This window comes from Centropristis striata, chromosome 8, assembly GCF_030273125.1.
Source record: "Centropristis striata isolate RG_2023a ecotype Rhode Island chromosome 8, C.striata_1.0, whole genome shotgun sequence".
NCBI lineage: Eukaryota > Metazoa > Chordata > Actinopteri > Perciformes > Serranidae > Centropristis > Centropristis striata.
Window position 1 is genome coordinate 26276627 of NC_081524.1, and position 19980 is coordinate 26296606.

General features: G+C 39.3%; 1 protein-coding gene across 1 annotated transcript; it reads left to right on the forward strand.

Annotated features, from left to right (window-relative positions):
* Positions 1 to 2995: 2995 nt before the first annotated feature.
* pomgnt2 (protein O-linked mannose N-acetylglucosaminyltransferase 2 (beta 1,4-)) lies at positions 2996 to 19642 on the forward strand. The gene is made up of 2 exons (XM_059340172.1): positions 2996 to 3261; positions 16835 to 19642. The coding sequence occupies exon 2, from the start codon at positions 16920 to 16922 to the stop codon at positions 18720 to 18722; it is 1803 nt and encodes a 600-aa protein (XP_059196155.1). The 5' UTR covers positions 2996 to 3261; positions 16835 to 16919; the 3' UTR covers positions 18723 to 19642.
* The last annotated feature ends 338 nt before the right edge of the window (positions 19643 to 19980 follow it).

Below are 19980 nucleotides of genomic sequence, written 5' to 3' on the forward strand. Positions count from 1 at the left end.
GAGAATGGTACAGTGTCAGTCTAAATCCTTGAATCAGAGTGAGGAAAGGCTCACTGCATGTCATTATTTTCTCCTATGATGAACAATCCATCCTGTCCATCCTTATGCTGGTGGTCTCTTCTGTGAATATCTTCTGGGAAGAAAGGTGTTCATCCATGTAGTAGAGTTTAAAAGCAGCACTAAAGCTGTTCTAACACCTTGTTGTTAAGCAAATTATTAACATACATAATGTTTTTTTTCCTTTTTTGCTTCAGTTTGTCATCCATGTGCACAGTGGTGGAAGAAGTATTCAGATCCTTTACTTAAGTAAAAGTACCAATACCACACTGTGAAATTATTCCACTACAATTAAAAGTCCTGCATTCAATTTAGTGAAGTACTAAAGTAAAAGTAGTATCAGCATCAAAATGTACTTAAAGTATCAAAAGTAAAAGTACCTGTTATGTAGAATGGCCCCACTCAGATTGTTTTATACAGTCATGTAAAAATTATTAGACCATTGTTTTCTTCAATTTCTTGTTCATTTTAATGGCTGATACAACTTAAGGTACATTTGTTATCCATTTACCATGGTTTTCTGGATAATAACCAAAATCATTATCCAGAAAACCATGAAAAATGTCTACATATCAGCTCTGAAATTAAACTCTTATGAGCTATTTCTGTTGCTATCATTATATTTGTCCAAACAAATGGACATTTAGTTGTACCAGGCAATAAAATGAACAAGAAATTGAAGAAAACAAGGGTGATCTGAAAGTTTTTTCCATGACTGTATATTCTAAATATATTCAATTATTTGTATTTACGTAAGCAGCGTTTTCATTTTCTCAAGGTAGGGCTCATTTTTAACTACTTATGAGGTTTAATTAAAAAAACAAAAACATTTTTATCATGTTTTTTATGCTACATTTTGACCTGAAAAGTAACTAAAGCTGGCAGTTAAATGTAGTGGAGTAAAAAGTACAATATTTGCCTCAAAATGTAGTGAAGTAGAAGTATAAAGTTACAAAAAATAGAAATACTCAAATAAAGTACAAGTACCTCAAAATGATACTTAAGTACAGTACTTGAGTAAATGTACTTAGTTACATTCCACCACTGCATGTGCAGGTATTTCACAAAAGAGATGTGGTGAGCAGAGCTTTCAGTCTAGAGGGCCAAACTGAGGTTTCAGTGATTTGGTTATGATGTCATACTCACAACAGTAAAACAATGCTGGCAGCGTGGCTTGCTTTCCTTCTTATGAACTCAAGATGGGAGTATTGCTTACAACTTGATCTGTCACCACATTGTGTACATAGTGTACTACAATTTTGGCTACCAAAGGGCCTAATTAACAGGAGTTGGTTTGATTGAAGAAATCTAAAATATGTAGAATTTTTATCTCCTCTTTTTCCCTTCACTGAGCCCACTAAAAACCTTGGAAAATTGGTCTTCAGTTAATGCTATATTTGAGCCTATAGGTCAGAGAAAAAGTTTAATCCGAACTATGGCATTGTATCATGGACATGGAGTCGCTTTGATTTTCATTTTTAATTAAATTTTTCACTCTGAAGACGATCCATACAGCTGATCATACAAACTTAACATACCATAATGAGTACTTTTACAGTGTTGTATTTGTCAAGTTTATTTACATAAATGATCTTACTCCTTCTTTTCAGGCTGAATTAGATACATACAGTGGTGGAATGTAACTATACATTTACTCAACCACTGTACTTAAGTACAATTTTGATGAAGTTGTATTTTACTTGAGTATTCCCGTTTTATGTAACTTTATACTTCTACTCACTACATTTAAAGGCAAATATTGTACTTTTTACTCCACTACATTTAGCTGACCGCTTTAGTTACTTTTCAGATTGAGATTTAACAAACATGATACATTTAAAGTGATTGGACATTTGTTGAAATTAAACCCCATCACAGTATGTTAGGAAGATAAAATTAAGCCTTGAGAAAATAAAAATGCTGTTTACATAAATGCATCAATAATAGCCATAATATCCAATAATATATTTGGGATATATAAAATAATCTGAGTGGGTCCATTCTGCAAAACCAGTACTTTTACTTTTGACACTTTAAGTACATTTTGATGCTGATGCTTTTGTACTTTTACTTCTTTTGTTTTGAATGCAGGACTTTTACTGTAGCACTGGAGTCATTTGAAGTTTGAAGGTTTTTTTTATTTTGCACAATAAAAAGGCAAAAAGAAAAGGATAAAGAAATAACAACAAAAAGGAGGTGCAATGTAGTGGCAAGAAACCCAGCAGGGCTTATACAGGCCTCTAGCTATATAAAAATGTTTTAACTACTTTAAAAACTTTTATTAAAAACAAGTAATTATGAAGTAGAAAAAAATAATTACCATAAAAATAAAGCAAAATTATAATAATATTAAAAGTAAAATAAAACAAAAGTGTAGAAATGTGTGTGTGTGCGTGTGTGCCTGTGTGTGTGTGTGTGTGTGTGCTACTTAGCGAGCGAGCAGAGCATCAGAGCATCTACACTGCTCTTGTAAGTTGTTCAGAGAGGACAAATGTATTGAACTATTAAACTGATCAGAGAGAGAGAGAGAGAGAGAGAGAGAGAGAACTTGGAATATATATATATATATATATATATATATATATATATATATATATATATATATATATATATATATATATAAGATAAAATGCATATTTGGTATACATTGATTGATCTGAAAAATTGTCATTATCTTGACTTTTTTACTGAAGTAACCGATCTGAATACTTCTTCCACCACTGGATCAATATGAAAAACATGCAATAACAATCATCAATCACTAGGACAAAGTCAAACAGTCCGTTTATATACAGTCTATGGTTAAAGCCGGTTAAAGCCATAGACTGTATAAAATAAAGCACATGTGACAATTACAGAGCTCGGGCTTCATCGCGAGATGTGAGCGCGGGATTTGACCGGGTGGTGGGTGGAGTCTGACCGAGCAGAGTGGAGTGAGTCGGTAGAGCAGCTGCTCCATCTCTGCCTCTGTGACAGCTAGGTTAGCCTGTAAATAACAGCACGAAGCTCGGCCACGGTACTGACTGGACACACCGTGGGTTGGACTAACAGCGTCTATGTCCGCCATTCTTCGGCTTTATTTCTCCACTCCATGTCTGGTCTTCATGCTCCGGACCGTGTGTGCGGCAGACTGAGGCTGTGCCGGATGAGCTAACCTCTCAACTGTGTTCAAAGACAAAAGCATAATTTTCACTGAGACCTCAGGTAAGAACCGCTGTATCTGTATGGAGCGCTGGTTTGTGTCACAAAGAAGCTCCCTGCTGACATACGGTTATCAGTTCAACATATGATATCGTTATGTGTAGATAGGTGTAGATATGGCAAATGAACTATCCTATAATATGTCTATATGTCCTTAGACGGTTTTAGTTAATACCATTTACCTCTAAAAAAAAAAGTAGGAACAACCTCGGATTTCACTGAATCAGGATCCTCATGAACTGATGCAGAACATCAGCCTGGGGCTTCAACACAGCAGATTTTGGACACTCAACAGACCATGCTACCAATTATTATTACAATCAGAAAAGTATAACGAACATTATTTTTCTCACAAACATATTTTAGCCTTATAAACATTTTCTTAATCCTATTCACTTTTATATAAAAATATACACCATATTAATAAATGTAGGCCTACAAACCATGTAAAATCTTAAAACGTATTTCTACACATAAACAATTAAAAACATACATCAAATGTATAGAATGTGGTATTGTGGGCTATTTGGTGTTGTTCCACCTGTTTATTTAATTTTTTAAAGCTTGCTTTACTGTGTGCTTTATCAATCTGAGCTGGAAGTGAGTTCCAAAGTGCAAACAGTTTGTGCATTGCTTGGACTCTGATTTGGATATAGGAACTGTGTAGTACCTATATTCACACATTTTGAATGAATATTAATGAATAAGTTTATAATTTACTACATAGTACCAACCTGCCTACCTATAATTTGTTATGGAACTACCTTTCAATGTGATTTTGTGCTACAGGTGTTAAAACAGCTCTCTAGTCAGCGTTCATTTATGACAAACATCACCGATGTGAACTACAGTTTTCTTTTTTTGAGGAAAAGAAATAGTGCATAGCTTATCTCACAATAAATACCCAAATGTGATATTCCTTTCATCATTTTGAAAATAGTAGTTAAACAACTCCATGGATGCAAAGCAAACAGACTGTCTGTTCCACAATTACCAGTGCTGTGAGAAAAATACCAAAATGCATGTGTGATATTCATGGTGCATCAACCACCAGATGAGATGCTATTTCATGTTGCTGGACTTTGTCTTTGGAATGTTCTCTACTACTGCTATGGAAAACACCCTGAAATCACAACATTTAAGATACTATTGATGTCATGGATGCCATTTAAATGTGGCTGCAAAACTAAAAAATACATATTTTTTAAAGTTGTTGTTAAAATTTCTAAAATGATGACTGTTTTGCAACTATTTATTGCAAGGTAATGTGAAATGTCGTATATACATATTGATTACATCACCACATGTAGGTTGATTGCATGTTGATTACATTGATTGATTTCCAGAGTGAAACCTCCACTCTGGAAATCCACAGTCTGTGGACGCTTTTAAAAAAGCCATAAGCCATGTTTCGACTACAGTCGAATACCCGGAATGAGGCAGATCTCCCTCCCTGAAACACCCCTAATTTGAATATGAGCCGTCCCTAGCGGTCTTTTGACCGGCCGTTTTTTGGCCCTGGAAGAGCAGGGACGTTTTTCTCCATGATTTTCTGCCCTTTCATTGTGCAGTCCGGCATCACAGAACGAGGTGCACAGTAGCACAGTGCTAATAGGCTAACAGTTAGCTCTGTAGCAGCTTTTTATTTTCGATCTTAGCGATCTCTGTTTCAAGCACCGGACACTCTGTGCACAGTTAGCAATGCCGGTTAATTCATGATCAGCTGTGCATAATTAGCCATACTGGTTTGTTTATGATCAGCGGATACTCTGTGCACAGTTAGCGACAGCGGCCACAGTTGCGTCTCCCGCGTTTAATCCGTTGCATATGTAACGTCAAGGTCGGAACTGTCGCTAAGCGATTACGCGACAATGGAAAACCATACATCACTTCCGGAGTCTCACTAATCCCTCTGGGGCCTTTTTTTGTAATGGAGACATGCTGAGTGAGCGGACATTTGAGAGGGCGTGGCCTGAGACTTTCCCAGCGGCCACTCTTTACCCTAATGGAAACACGGCTATAGGAATGCGTTGTCAGTAAGGATGTAATGCTGCATCGCAAAACAGTTAAAAATCAATACAGATGTGTGATGATTTAAATCGGTTGAGATGAAAAATGTATCCCGATAACCTTTTTCAACAGCAGAGGGCTTAATCTACTTTTGATTTCACTTGTTCAGTTATTAAGCCCCACCCCCACCACAGGGGAAAACAATCATCACTCTCCAACAGAATAATGTCTAAAAGCTGCTGTGTGGTAAAACGCACTACCAACAAGTTAAAGAACCAGCTAAGTTTTTAAAATCTGTCAAACAACAAACTAAAAATTGAACTTTTAAGAGGACAAATGTGGATATTAGCTAACATTAGCTTGCTAACATATAGCTTACATCAGCTTACTAACATATACCATGGTGAACGTGAGATCTCAACGTCTCCCTGAGAATGTTGAAATGCTGATCTGTCTGAAAATCTTATCGTTAATCCTGTATCGGAAATCATATCAAATCGTGAGTAAAATTTTTGTTGTTGCATATCTATTTGTCCGTTTCTTTTATTTTCCCTGCACTCTTTATGGAATGGTTGTGTCACAGAGCTAAAACCGTGAATTTGGAACACCCTCAGTGAATACTCCCTTCCATTTTCAAAGGGGAAATAAAATACCTGAAATTCATGTATTTCCACATCCCCTCACTGAGCAGACTTGAATGGCTTTTCAAATGTGTCATAGCAGATGCAGTCACACAATGTGGGGTTCAATACTTTGTTAGAAAACGGATTATGCATTAGGGTAAATATATTTCTGTGAGCATCTTTAGCCGATCAAGAGACTTGGGGAGAACCTGATGTGCATGCACTGCAAATCTTTTGTCCTGTATGTCAGACTAATGCAGTGCAAGATTTCTGGCACAATGACCTCAACAGGAAACACAGTGATGTGAATCTTATAAGGAGCTGTTGTCATTGTTGGCTGTGGCTGTTTCTACACTGCAGCAAGTGACTTTTTGTTTGTGATGTACTTCTGCAAAATAAACAACACACTGTAAAAATTGTTACTTCGCAAAGTACAAAGCAAAAGTCAAATCTACAAGATAAAACAAAAAGAAAATTAGATAAACCAATGTCAAAGAGATCAGCCTGAACGATGCCTTCAAAAATGTCATGCAACATGTCAGGTGGGTAGCCAGTGACACAGTGAAAGTAGCCCAGATACACAGTCAGAGGATTTTCTTTAATAGTCAATATATGAGTGGCATGTTCCTCTTTGCTACAAGCAGGAACCTCACCTCCTCTCTTTGATATTCCAGTCGCTCTCCAAGACAAAATCTGAAAATGAATGGATAAGTTTCATAAAAAAAAAAAATCACCTATAAAACATTTAAATGTTAGTTTGACCTATTGAAGGGCTTACCTACAGTGTACCTGAATGAGACACAAGCCTTGTGGGGGTAGGTGAGTTTCTCCTATATAAAAAAAAAAATTCACAAGTTAAAAATCTGTCTCGCGAGATTTGTGAGCTATCCAAACTTCTATTTATGACCTGTGGGGGCAGTAAAAGGAAAAGAAGAAGAGGAGGAGACATTGCAGGGGCCGGCGGCTCGTTAAGATCAGCTGCTGACGTTGTGCACAGTTAGCGACGGTGGCCACAGTTGCATCTCCCGTGTTTAATCCATCACTTATGTTATCACGGTTGAAACTGTCGCTAAGCGATTACGCGATGATTGAAAACCATAATTCATCTCCAGAGTCTCGTAAATCCCTCTGGGGGCCTTTTTGTAATGGAGACATGCAGAGTGAGTGGACATTTGAGAGGCCGTGGCCTGAGACTTTCCCGGTGGCCACTCTTCCCCCTTAAGGAAACATGGCTCATATTGTTTGCACTTGAAAAAAAGAAAGAAATATTTCATTTTATTTATTTAATTTTAACTTATATAAGTTTTAGTTTCAATTTGTGGAAGAAGTTTATTAAAAGCTCATGCTTACACCATGCATGTAAAGAGTTATAATAAAACATTTCAGAATGCATGTGCAACTTGGTTAAATAAAAGTCTGTTTTTCCAGTCATATATTGTGTCATTGTAGTTTTCTTAAAATCTCATCTCGTCTCGTTCTCGTTAACCCAATATCGTGTCTCGTCTCGTGAGCTGAGTGTATCGTCACACCCCTTAATATAGATGATAGAATGGTTCATTAATGAAATTATCAGGAGGAAGGAAGGTTGATGCAAAAAAATGGTCAAGAACATATTTCATTCCTTTTCACTAGAATGAAAAGCTGCAACTGCTCCAAAATGTAAAAAGAAATGCCAGACAAAACTGATTAAGATTAGGCTTATGGAAGTTATTTGCAACAAAAAAATACATAGAACAATTTGTTTAATTATTAAATTAATAATGGACTTTGTAGTGCATGATAGGCACATATTGTTTTGCATTAATATATATTCAAATCAGTTATCCCTGAGAAAATATGGGTTAGCTCTTAAAAATCAAACAGGGACTATACAGTACAATAGTTTATTATTTATAAATGATATGGCAAACATCAAGTCATCAACATTCTTTTACTGGGTCAACACCGACCGAGATAAATCATTGCATTATAGGCACGGCAGTCGCATGATCTACACGCAAACTAGCTTGATGTGAATTCCCCAGTTGATATTACTTATTTTATTTAGGTAATTTATGCATAAAAAATATTAAATTGTTATCAAGTGGATTGAAATGATAAAACAAAATGCCCAGCCATTTTTATTGCTACAAGCAAAAAATGTCAAGTTAGTCCTGTACTTCCAATCATAACTCATGAAATGTCAAAATACATCGAATATATCAAATTAATTTTACCTTATTACCAAACCTTATTTTTGGCAAACACAAATTTGGGATGTCATCCATACATCAGAGCAAACTGACCATTTTCATGATCGGTCCTGGTGATTTGGTTGTTGGTTTGGTTGTAGCAACGTTTTCAGCAGAGACACAAAATCATACATTATTTATCTGCAGAATGCAAGTAAACCTCATCAGCCCAGTGTAGGACCATGTTATAACCGAACCTAAAAAGAGGTTCACTTTAGGCTTGGGTCAATGGTCGATTGAATTGACAATCAACGATGGTTTGAATCAATTGGCAAAGCCTATCTAGCTGTCGATTCTTTGATTAAAAAAAAATGCCAGAAAAACAGTGCAATGGAGAATTTTAAGTCATGTGTATATACCCTTTTTTGACCAAGCCAGTCCGAGGGCCGGTTTCAGAGTCTGTGCCTAATCTCGAACCAGTTCTTCGCGGCCAGGAAAACTAGTTCCAGATTCCACCAATTCTTTGCTGGTCTCGAACTACGAGAGCAGCAATTATTAAATCCATTCTGCTTTTGTGTCTAAAGGCTGCCTGAAGCAGCATGGATAATGCTGGTGATTGGCACATATGGGTGACACTGTTGGATGTGCATTATCATGTTGTATATGGTTCAATTCACATAATAGTTAACATTATCGTTACCCTATAACAGTGTAGCAACACCTGCACACCATCCTTGCATTCAAGCTAGCTACATGCATCTGTTCTGTTATAAACCTAAAAATCCATCAGAAACTGAAAAAAACACAAATCTCACCTTTTGTATTGCACGTTCAAGTTTGTTTGTGTAATCGGCTCATTGTTAAGTGAGAAAATTGTTGGGAGACCCAGCCAACGTCTGTTGTGTATTCTTCAGCACAAAATGGACGTGAGATTTCTACAGTACATGACAACAGTATGCTAGCTGCTAACCTTAGCCTCAAGGACTAGAATGTTAACCATTTCTTGGCAACAGGTCTGCTCCTACGGCTTGTCTCTCTGATTGGCTATTGCTGTACCTGGGGATGAGCGAGTACACACCATTATCTATATCTGTATTTGTAGAATCTAGGCAGAAAGAGCTAATTTTAGAAATTGGGGAATGTTTTTTCCAGATAATGGGAGAGGAGATTATGTTTATATAATGTCATAAACAGGTGCACAATGTTAAAAGTTAGTTGATTTTAAGGGTTTGGATTTATTCTCTATTTTTGCCCTCAACTCTGACTGGCTCCAGCAAAGTTGGACTTTGCTGGAGCTTTGCTTTGGACTTTTGGACTTTGTCTTTTCCCTCTAGAAATTGGCTATAACTATTTTCTGATAGTGTCTCAATGTTGGGTGCCCGCGTGTTCACAGTTGTTAATCTTTGTGGCCACTCTACAACAATCCATAGAATTATTTTCCTTCTTACACACTCCTGACACCCAGCTTGTCGGCTACAATGATACAGACATCACAGTATCAGTTACTTTCCTTCTGTGTCAGATTTCCTGGAGGCTGGATTCTCACTTAAGGTTAAGGTGTTGATTGGATTATTGGGAGATTGTGGGCATAAACTGTGTAAGACATGTATGAACAATTGACAGGCAGGTAGCGGGCGGTGAAGTAACTCTGACAGCTGGTCTCTACAGTGTATTTAATATTACATAATGACACTTTTTACTCGTATGAGACTTGTAAAAAGCACATTATGGGTACTAGATACTCATTCATCCAGGTAAAGGGAGGGAATTAATTTGATCCCCTGCCGATTTTGCGATTTTTGCTAAATTTTCCCAATGACAGATACATGAATGGTCTATAATTTTAATGGTAGGTTTATTTAAACAGTGAGAGACAGAATATTTGAAAAAATGGAGAATGCTTAGCATTACTGTTTGGCCCTGAGACTGCATTTACCCCCACATTTTAACAATATGGAATTTTCCCCCCAAAAAAACAGGAGCAGAAACTTGAGAGCACGAGCACTTGCAGGTCTCTGCAGGGGTCCAACCAGCATTGGTATCTCTCTTTCTGTCCCTTTTGGAATATTGCCTGTTGTCCTGGGCCTGTCCTGAAGTGCTATGTGTAGAGATGGCCTCCTCTCTTTAGTCCTCTTTTTCTGTCTGTGAGTGACACACAAACACACACACAGTCAGCAGATTGCCCACATTAGCGTCTGTTTTTTTATTTGTGTCCCTTGGGAGAAGAGACAGCACAATGTAGCTTACTGTCTCGGTCTTATATTGGCTGTATTTCACAAGGCAAAGTGGGTCACTTAGCAAATGATATAGAGAAAGATGCAAATGGTATTAGGTAGCAGGCTATTAATCAGGCTCTCAGTTTGGAATAGTGTGTTTAACATGGACCAGGGGCATTTTCTGACACTCAGTCAGCTGATTTTTCACTGCAATGGCAGTGCAATGCAGTGACAGAACAAAGTGTGTTTGTGTGCCTGTCTGTCCAAACGTGTCTGAGAAATTAAATTCAGAATATAATGCAAAGTGAACGGAATGGTATGAGACTTGTCTTTGTACAGCCAGATTAGGGCTGCTGGGCCATTAATCACACTGAGCTCCAAGATGCTCGATTCAACCTGACGGGTCACATTTTGTCCAGGAGTGAAGACGAATAAGGACGCATCATCATCACCAGAGGAGATCAGCAATCAAGTGGCCTAAGGGAAAGAAAAGCAGGTGGAGGGAGAAAGAAAAAAAGAAAGAAAGAAAGTGAATCATTCGATGTTTTTTTCTTTTCCTATTCCTCTTTTGAAGAGGCATGTCCGTTCTTTACAAGATTATTTGAAAAGGAACTGAATGTAGAGAAGGAGGGAAGATTAACTCCAAAGACTATGAGTTTCATTGAATGGTGAACACCAGGGGTCAAATGAGCCATTCCAGCACTGCTGCCCTCTTAGCTTTGGCAGGATTCTCATTAAAATGCAAGAGACTCTTCAGTGTGGCCTGCACCACCTCCACCAAATCGTTGGAGTGCTTATCATCTGCAGAGCAAACAGATATGCTAACCAGTAACGCTGGGGAAGCCTTGAAGGCAGCTCTGAGGGAGCACTGACCAACAGCAAATGTATGGGGGGGATGTGGTGGTCATGGACCAATTTTGTTAAAGGTGATGAGGACTGAAATGGTCGAGGAGTCATGGGAGTTACAGGTACAAGTACACACTGAAGAGAAACGTTTTTATATACGTACATGCGCACCATGTTGCTGTTCTGTATTTGAATTGGTGTCCACAACCCACGATCTTAACAACAACAACCGTAACCAAACAGTCTACTGTCATCTCATCACATGGCCTAATAGGCATACAAAGGAAATGGTTAATATATGATGGTTGGATGAGTTCACTTAGCAAGCATTTATCAGCAGTAAGCTGATAACTGAAGGTAAAGTAACTCTAAGACCTTTTTTAGAATATGGATATGTTTGTGCAACATGCAGCTAGTCTACTATTAAGGAAGGTTCAGTCAGAAACAGTACCAGGTGCTGTCAGAATCCACTGTTGCGATCATTAACCAACAAAATGAGTGCCTTGTATGCAGGAGTGCTCTGGTTGAGGTGCTTGATAAGCAGCCCAGCTGAAACAACAACGTGATGCAAAAAAACACTCAACAATAATGTTTACCAAACTCTGTGATCATAACAGTATCCTTATGCAGTTGGCCCATCTGGCAATTAAGAAATAAATGGAATGTGAACATTATCTCAAAATGAAGCAGAGCTTGAAAATATAATATCATGGACTTTTTATTTATTTAGAGTTAACAGTTTAACTGACATTGTTAATTTGTCCAAATGCTGATTGATGATTGATGGTTAATTATTAACACCCCTAAGGTGGACAGCTTCAAGGCTTATTAAGCAGACTGCTGATGTACAAAAAGATAGTGTGTTTTCTAACTTGCTTGTTCTCAGATGAACCAGTGTGTGAGCACTGTAATGTTCAGTGGAGTGTGAACAGCTCTGGGTAAGAATATCGTGTGTGGAAAATTGGATTCAAAACTAGTGCAAAAATGTCATCATAATGAAGTCAGCCTAATTTCCCCCAACCCTTGCATTTCTTAAATCTCTTTTAATTATTTTCCTGTTAGTAAGTGATAGTCAGTACAAAGTCAAATGTTGATGTAACTAGGCTAATGGGGGGCTGTGCTGTTACTGGCTCACACAGCTGCTGCTGTTCTACAACTGAGGATGCTGTGTCTTCAGAATAGATCCAGAAGTGCAAGTCTTTAAGCAATGGTTTTGGTGCTTTATTCAGTGATGCCTTTAAAGCTCTATAAATCAGTATAATTTAATATTAATACTAAATCAAATGACTATAAGTAGTGTGAAAGGGGTAACTCTTAGCGATAAACACACATGTATCAGCAGTTCTGCAGCTATACAGATATTGCAGTCAAGACATTGCAATAACTATATAACAATGCAAACACACCCATAACGTTTTAAAGCTGGGCACAATTTGTGAAGGAGTAAAAGTAAAGGTTGAGTTGACATCTAGCTCTCTAAATATGATAATCATTTCACTCTAACTGCATGTGACTATTATTTTTTGCAGTGGGTCTCATTTGCATAAAAAGGGGCATATTTTGCACTAAATGTATGCATATTATCTCATTTAAATACATGCAAATAGAACCAGAGCACCAATACGCAGTTTGCTTGGCAGCGCAGTTTAGGATGCAATTCGCCCTTTGTGGGTGCTTTGAGAATTACACCGTTTGTTTTTGCTTTGTTTGTTTTAGCGGACACAAAAACTTGCAATCCTTTTTGTGAATTTGACCCTTTTGTGAATGTCAGTTTTACTGCCTGTGATGATGTCAGGGATGAGTAGTGCTTTATTGTTTATGGAGCAAGTATTCAGTAGCAAACATATTTACTAAACAAAAATGTAACCTGCCTTAACCTAATTTCTCCAAATAAGTTGTCTGTTTTTTGTTTTTTGTTTGTGTTTTATCAGCTTTCAGTGGAATCCCATTTTGATGAGTGTCACGGCTTTACTAAGGTTTTAATTTCAAAAATGTTTAACTTTATCTTTTGTTTAATATCTGGGAAGAGTTTTTTCTGATATATTGCATTAGAGTCGGACTGATTTCATTACTGTCAATATGATAGTTGTATGTGATTTGACATAGAGATGTCATATTGTGATATACATCAGTATTGAGTATTTATTTCAATATAAAACTACTTTGATCATATTGCCCTGCAGTGAAAGTCAGGCATAATCAGGTACTATAATGAAGTTCTGGTTAATTGTGAGGTCACGCAGTAATGTGTGTGAAGGCTTTAAATGGTGATTATAGAGATGAACCTGTAACAGTAGTCTCATATGAATGGAAGATGTGGATGTGGTAGAAAAATATTGGCAGTGAGTGAGCCCAGAAGGAGAATTGGCTTGGATGCGATAGAAGAAGTGTTAGACGGGAGACATCTGGACCCAGAAGCAGTCATTTACTCAACAGCAAACATACTCAAAAATAGAATATGGATATGATTTCCCAGTGTGTTAGCACAGACCAGGGGACAGATCTCATCTAACATTTGATTATATTTGGAACTGCTGTGACCTTTCCCTAATTTGAACATTTTTCTTCTCAGGCAGTGTCTTGGCTAGCTCCTTCACACTGCTGACTAGATACAAAAGCCACTTGTCCTCAAGGTCATTTTAAATCGCCACACACACACACACACACACACACACACACACACACACACACAAAGCAGATTCCGTATCCAGGGCTGGCATGGTAAAGCTTCCTTTAGCTTGATTAGAACCAACATGTTTTCATTAACCCGAGCAGATCCAGAGAACAGCTCATTCAGCTCATCAGGTCTCTGTTTAATGTGCTGATGCAGATGTGTGTGGGTGCTGTGGTGCCTTGCAGTGGCTGTGACATTTTGAAGCTTTCGGTTGCTTGGCTTCAGCAAATTGCAGAGGGCATTGACATGCATCCCTGTGGGAGCCAGTGTGCAGTGAGAGGGATTAGCCTGTGCTGCTGGCTCTGTGAGCCTTGTGCTGCCCTTGTCCTTGTGGACTGAAGGAGCATACAGGATGCCTGCCTAATGTTAGCCTCACTAGCAGCCTCTTCACACTTCATTTCACTTTATTTTGGCTGCTGCATCAGCACCAGGACGACACTACAGTATATATTCACATCCACTGTCCATGACGTTTTGTCATAGAAATAACATCTTATATCGGTCCAGTGGCCTGACTTGTGTTGCTTTCTCTTGTGAATTTAGTGCACATTTGAAATTTGGTCTTGCTGTTTGCATTTCCTCCTTATCCAGATTTACTTCATTTTCTTAATCTTGATTTTGTCTTATGCCTTAGCTAACCAGTGCATGAATTAAAATTGTTTTACAACAATAGCTAACCACTAGATGCTTTGCAGATGTTCCATCTGGTTCAAGGCAGCTTTCCTACTTGGCTCCACACTGAAGATGCTGTCAGGGTCACAAGCTTGGCTATAGACAGTAAAGGCTAAGGCCATGCCTGGGTACATACAGGTACATCTCAAAAAAATTAAAATATCATGAAAAAGTTCAATATTTTTTGTCAATTAATTCAGAAAGTGAAACTCATGCTTCATGCTTCATGCTTGATTCATTACGCGTATAGTGAAATATTTCACGCCTGTTTTTCTTGTAATTTTGATGATTCTGGCTTAGAGATAATGAAAACCCAAAACTCAGTGTCTCAAAAAATTTGAATATTGTGAAAAAGTTCAATATATGCTTCCACAAGCTCTTTGGAGATGCTGATTTCATTTTCCAGCAGGACTTGGCACCTGCCCACACTGGCAAAGGTACCAAAAGCTGGTTCAGTGACCATGGTGTTACTGGGCTGGACTGGCCAGCAAACTGGGCTGACCTGAACCCCATAGGAGTCTATGGGCTGTTGTCAAGAGGAAGGTGAGAGACACCAGACGCAGATGACCTGAAGGACGATATCAGAGCAACATGGTGCCGTAGGCTGATCTCCTCCATGCCACCAAGTATTAATGCAGTAATTCATGCAAAAGAGCCCAACCAAGTATTGAGTGTATAGAAATGAAGATACTTTTCAGAAGCCTGACATTTGTGTTTAAAATATCATTTTTTAATAGATCTTATGTAATATTTTAATAACATAAATAAGACACTGAGTTTTGTGTTTTTATTATCTGTAAGCCAGAATCATCAAAATTACAAGAAATACAGGCTTGAAATATTCACTCTATGTGTAATGAAGCTATATAATATACAAGTTTCACTTTTTTTTTCACAATATTCACATTTTTTGAGATGTATATGTAAAGTGTAAAAGGAGCTGGTCAGCAGCATGCAGCATATAATCTTTTTTTTTTTTTTTTAGAGGTAAAAGACTTTCATAGAACATTGTGCCTAAGAATTCAATTTCTGTTTATTTTTTCAGGTGACTTAAAGATTTGTTGAGTTGGAACTCACAGGCTTGTTCCCTCTTTTCAGTTGGCATTGTCCTCTCTTCTCTGGAGCAGATGAATAATGCTGCACTTGAATTGAGCAGATAGTGCCTGTATCTATTCACAAAGTTTCATCATAAAGTGTGACCCTGTTGCCAATGACATATTGTACTCGTTGGGATGTCAAAAATAGCCGAGGGACTCTGCTGCTGCAGAACAGAGGCAGCACGCGAGAAACAAGATGAGGAGCGGAAAGACAACGAGCACGACAACTAAGGAACAAAAAAGGCAAAAGTGCAAGTTGTGTAAGACAGTAACTAGGAATAGAAATACACTGTGTAAATGATGAAGGGGAGCACTATTGTAACAATTCAGAGCAGTTATTTGTTAAAAAAAAAGTTCACTGAATTTGGGAATACTACTGACCTAAAAAGATTAAGATATTCCCTTATTAGTCCCACAACAGAGAAATTTAACCTCTGCTGTGTGTGTCTGTGTATCTAGTCTCCTGTCTTGGTAGCCTGACCTGATTCAGTTTACTCTCTGCCTGAAGGCCAGTCTCAGAGAGGGAAAGATTCGCTCTCTAAATCCCATTTTGTCTCATATTGGATGTCATACCAAAGCACAGACTTAAGATTGTCCCTTTCCCTCCTCTCAGCTGTGTGTTGGTGCATGTTCTGTGCATGCATCTCATGCACTTGGAAAAGTGATGACTAAAATGGCAAGTAATTAGTTTCTGTGAAACGTTTGATGTAGGTTGGTAAAGCTATCCCTCAGATGGATATTTAGCATGCTCGTTGCCTGGTGTTTGCAGGCAGCTGCTGGCCGTTAACTGTTGATTTGATTTAGAGTCTCTCAATGACTCACTTGTTCTCTCAGTATGCAGATGAGTAGAGTTGAGAGCAATAGTCTTGTTCTGTTCTCCATGCCTCCTCCACACTGTAATTTGTCTTGACATATCCAGGGAGGGTGACAGGGGATGTAAGGTTAGGAAAATGTCTCATTTGTTCGCCAAGGTAAACATCATCTATTCCCAAAGGTGAGAGCTGAAACCTGCTCTCATGAATCACTGCATTGTAGCATTCACATAAAGAGCACTGCAGCAGCAGCATCAGTTGATTATTGATTTGTTAATTATATCAGTGCTTGTTTGTTGTGGTTTTACGCTGACTTTATGATTAGTTTGTTCTTAACCATATGTCCTGTCTTCTTTTCCCTTCTTTGCTTTCTCCTCACCTCCCCTGCCCTGTCCTTCCCCTTGTGGTCAACCCCTGCTCCACCCTCTTTTGCCTCCTCTCCATCCTTTCCTCAGTTGTTGTCTGGTGGCGGATGTCTCGTCACCTTGCTCTAAGGTCGGAGGACAGTTGGAGTCGAGAAGTGGGTTCGCAGCAGCAGTGATGCGGGCCTCCGTGGCAGGCTGCAGGATGAGTGTGGGTGCACTCCTAAACGGGCTGCTGGTCTCTATAGTCGCAGCCCTGCTTTGGAAGTATTCCAAGCTGAGTGAGCACGCTGCCCTGCTGGAAGAAGAGCTGCATATGACACGGCAGTCCCAGGAGCTTTCACAGGCCCGCATCGACTACCATGTTGCCCTGCAGGCTCTCCAGGAACACGGCACCCGCATGGTCTGCACCGGCAAGATGCACACTGACCGCATCTGCCGCTTTGACTACCTCTGCTATTGCTCCGAAGCAGAGGAGTTTGTTTTCTTCCACTCCAACTCCTCTGTCATGTTACCAAACCTGGGCTCGAGGCGCTTTCAACCTGCCCTGCTAGACTTGTCCTCAGTAGAGGATCACAACACCCAGTACTTCAACTTTTTAGAGCTCCCAGCTGCCGCTTTAAAGTTTATGCCTAAGCCGGTGTTTGTACCAGATGTGACACTGATCCTTAACCGGTTTAATCCAGACAACCTAATGCATGTGTTCCATGATGACCTGATACCAGCCTTCTATACAATGAAGCAGTATTCAGACTTGGATGACGAGGCCCGTTTGGTGTTTATGGAGGGCTGGGGTGAAGGCCCTCACTTTGACCTCTACCGACTTCTCAGCAGCAAGCAGCCACTGCTCAAAGAGCAGCTTAGGAACTTTGGCAAGCTCATGTGTTTTACAAAATCTTATGTTGGCTTGTCCAAGATGACCACCTGGTACCAATACGGTTTTGTTCAACCACAGGGCCCCAAAGCCAACATGTTGGTCTCAGGAAATGAGATTCGTCAGTTTGCCAAGGCTCTGATGGAGAAAATGAACATCACAGGGGTGGAGGAGGTGGAGAAGGATGGAGGGAGTGCTGAAGAGGAGAAAGAGAAAAGGGATGAATACATTGTTGTGTTTAGTCGTTCAACAACAAGGCTGATACTGAATGAAGCAGAGCTAATTATGGCGCTGGCCCAGGAGCTCCAGATGAGAGTGATCACAGTGTCTCTAGAGGAGCAGTCTTTCCCCAGTATCGTGCAGGTGGTCAGCGGTGCTTCCATTTTAGTCAGCATGCATGGAGCGCAGCTTATCACCTCACTCTTCCTCCCCAGAGGAGCTGCTGTGGTGGAGCTGTTCCCTTTTGCTGTGAACCCGGAGCAGTACACTCCATATAAAACCCTTGCCACCCTTCCAGGCATGGACCTCCACTATGTCTCCTGGAGGAACACAAAGGAGGAGAACACCATCACCTATCCAGACAGACCCTGGGAACAAGGGGGCATCATTCACTTGGAGAAGGAGGAGCAGGAGAGAATACTGGCAAGCAAAGATGTCCCGAGGCACCTGTGCTGCCGCAACCCAGAGTGGCTCTTCCGGATCTACCAGGACACTTTGGTGGACATCCCTTCCTTCATTGAAGTCCTCAAAGAAGGAATGAAGACAAAGCCCAGTGTTAAGAAGTCAAAGCCGGCGAGCACAGTCCATCCGGGCCGCGTCAGAGAACCTCAGTGTCAGACCTCAGTACAAACCACTAATGAGGCCAAACTCACAGTGTCCTGGCAGATCCCTTGGAATCTGAAATACCTGAAGGTGCGAGAGGTGAAGTATGAGGTGTGGATCCAGGAGCAAGGAGAGAATACGTACATGCCTTATATCCTTCCCCAGCAAAACTACACCTTTTCAGAGAACATTAAGCCCTTCACCACCTACCTGGTGTGGGTTAGGTGTATCTTCAACAAGAACCTCCTGGGCCCCTTTGCAGATGTTCTCATGTGCAGGACCTAGAACAAACTCTCTGTGCAGTTTTACACAAAGGTAGAGTCATGCTTGTTCCAGACAATCAAATCGGAGGAGTGGAGTGTTTGATTGCAGTCCAGTGGGGTTGGTCATTGTGATACAGCCAAACCTAGAACAGTCTGATGAACTCTTGCCCAGTAATGTTTCCCTGTCCAGCACAGACAACATAGAGACATCTGGAAGAACTGTGGAGGACTGGAAGCACAGGGTCAGAACTTAGCCTTTCCTGTACCTATAAGAGAGAGAAAAAGTGTAAACCATGTCTCTACAGAAATACCATTATTCAGATCTGCAGATTTATTTATGTGCAAATAATATATAATGTGTTTTTTGTTTTTTTTAGTATTAGTCACAACACTGGTCCTTTACCTTTTACAGTATGCAATATAGATTTTCTGAGAAGAGCAAGAAAGATTTTAGAATAGCAAGATTTTTAATGTTTTCTGACTATGTCTGCTGTGTGTGTGCTCCCTGTGTGACTTAGTTGACCTGCCAATTGTTTGATTACACACAGCATTATTTGCAGAACCTAGCCAAAACCAAAGCAACATTTCCCATCATTCATGCCATATCATTTTCTCACGGTCTAGATTTCTCATACTTCTAATGTATGATGAGACGGAGACAGTTTAAAGCTCGTCTCTTAGGACATTGTGAAGGACTTGTGTAACAGAAGTATCAAGCAGGATTGTTCCCTGAAAGTAATTTATGTGTTTGTCCATGAAAGCAGAGATATGTGTAATTTTATGTTTTCTGGAGCATCTTGTGATGAAAGAGCCTGTTCTTTAACAGCCAAATTATTTTTCTTACATGTTATAAATATAATAACACAAATTTGTGTGGTGGAGCCACAGATCAGTATCTGTTAAACTGCATAAATAGAAGATTTTGGTTACCTAATTGGCAATTATTACAACTGTAATAATTATCATTTCTGTGAAAAGGGAATTTATTATACAAGACTATAATTAGTGTAGCAACAGGGTGCTGCGGGACAGTCAATATTACTGCAAATTTATAACATGGTATGCATTGTGTTAAACTGTGAATTATAATGAAGGTTCCCAGCTATGTGTCTCTTTACTTTCCTCAGATGTTTTCTCTGGAAAGAAGATTGTTTAATTTGAGAGTGAATCAACAGATTTCCATGCTGCTTGTTGGTAGAAAAGAAATGTGTTAATTTCTTTACAAACTTGAAGTGTTTGTGTGGTAGTAGAGCTGAACAGCACAGGTTAAACTAAAAACT

Coding starts and splice junctions, on each gene's coding strand:
- pomgnt2 (XM_059340172.1), top strand. CDS start 16,920: ATGCGGGCCTCCGTGGCAGGCTGCAGGATGAGTGTGGGTGCACTCCTA.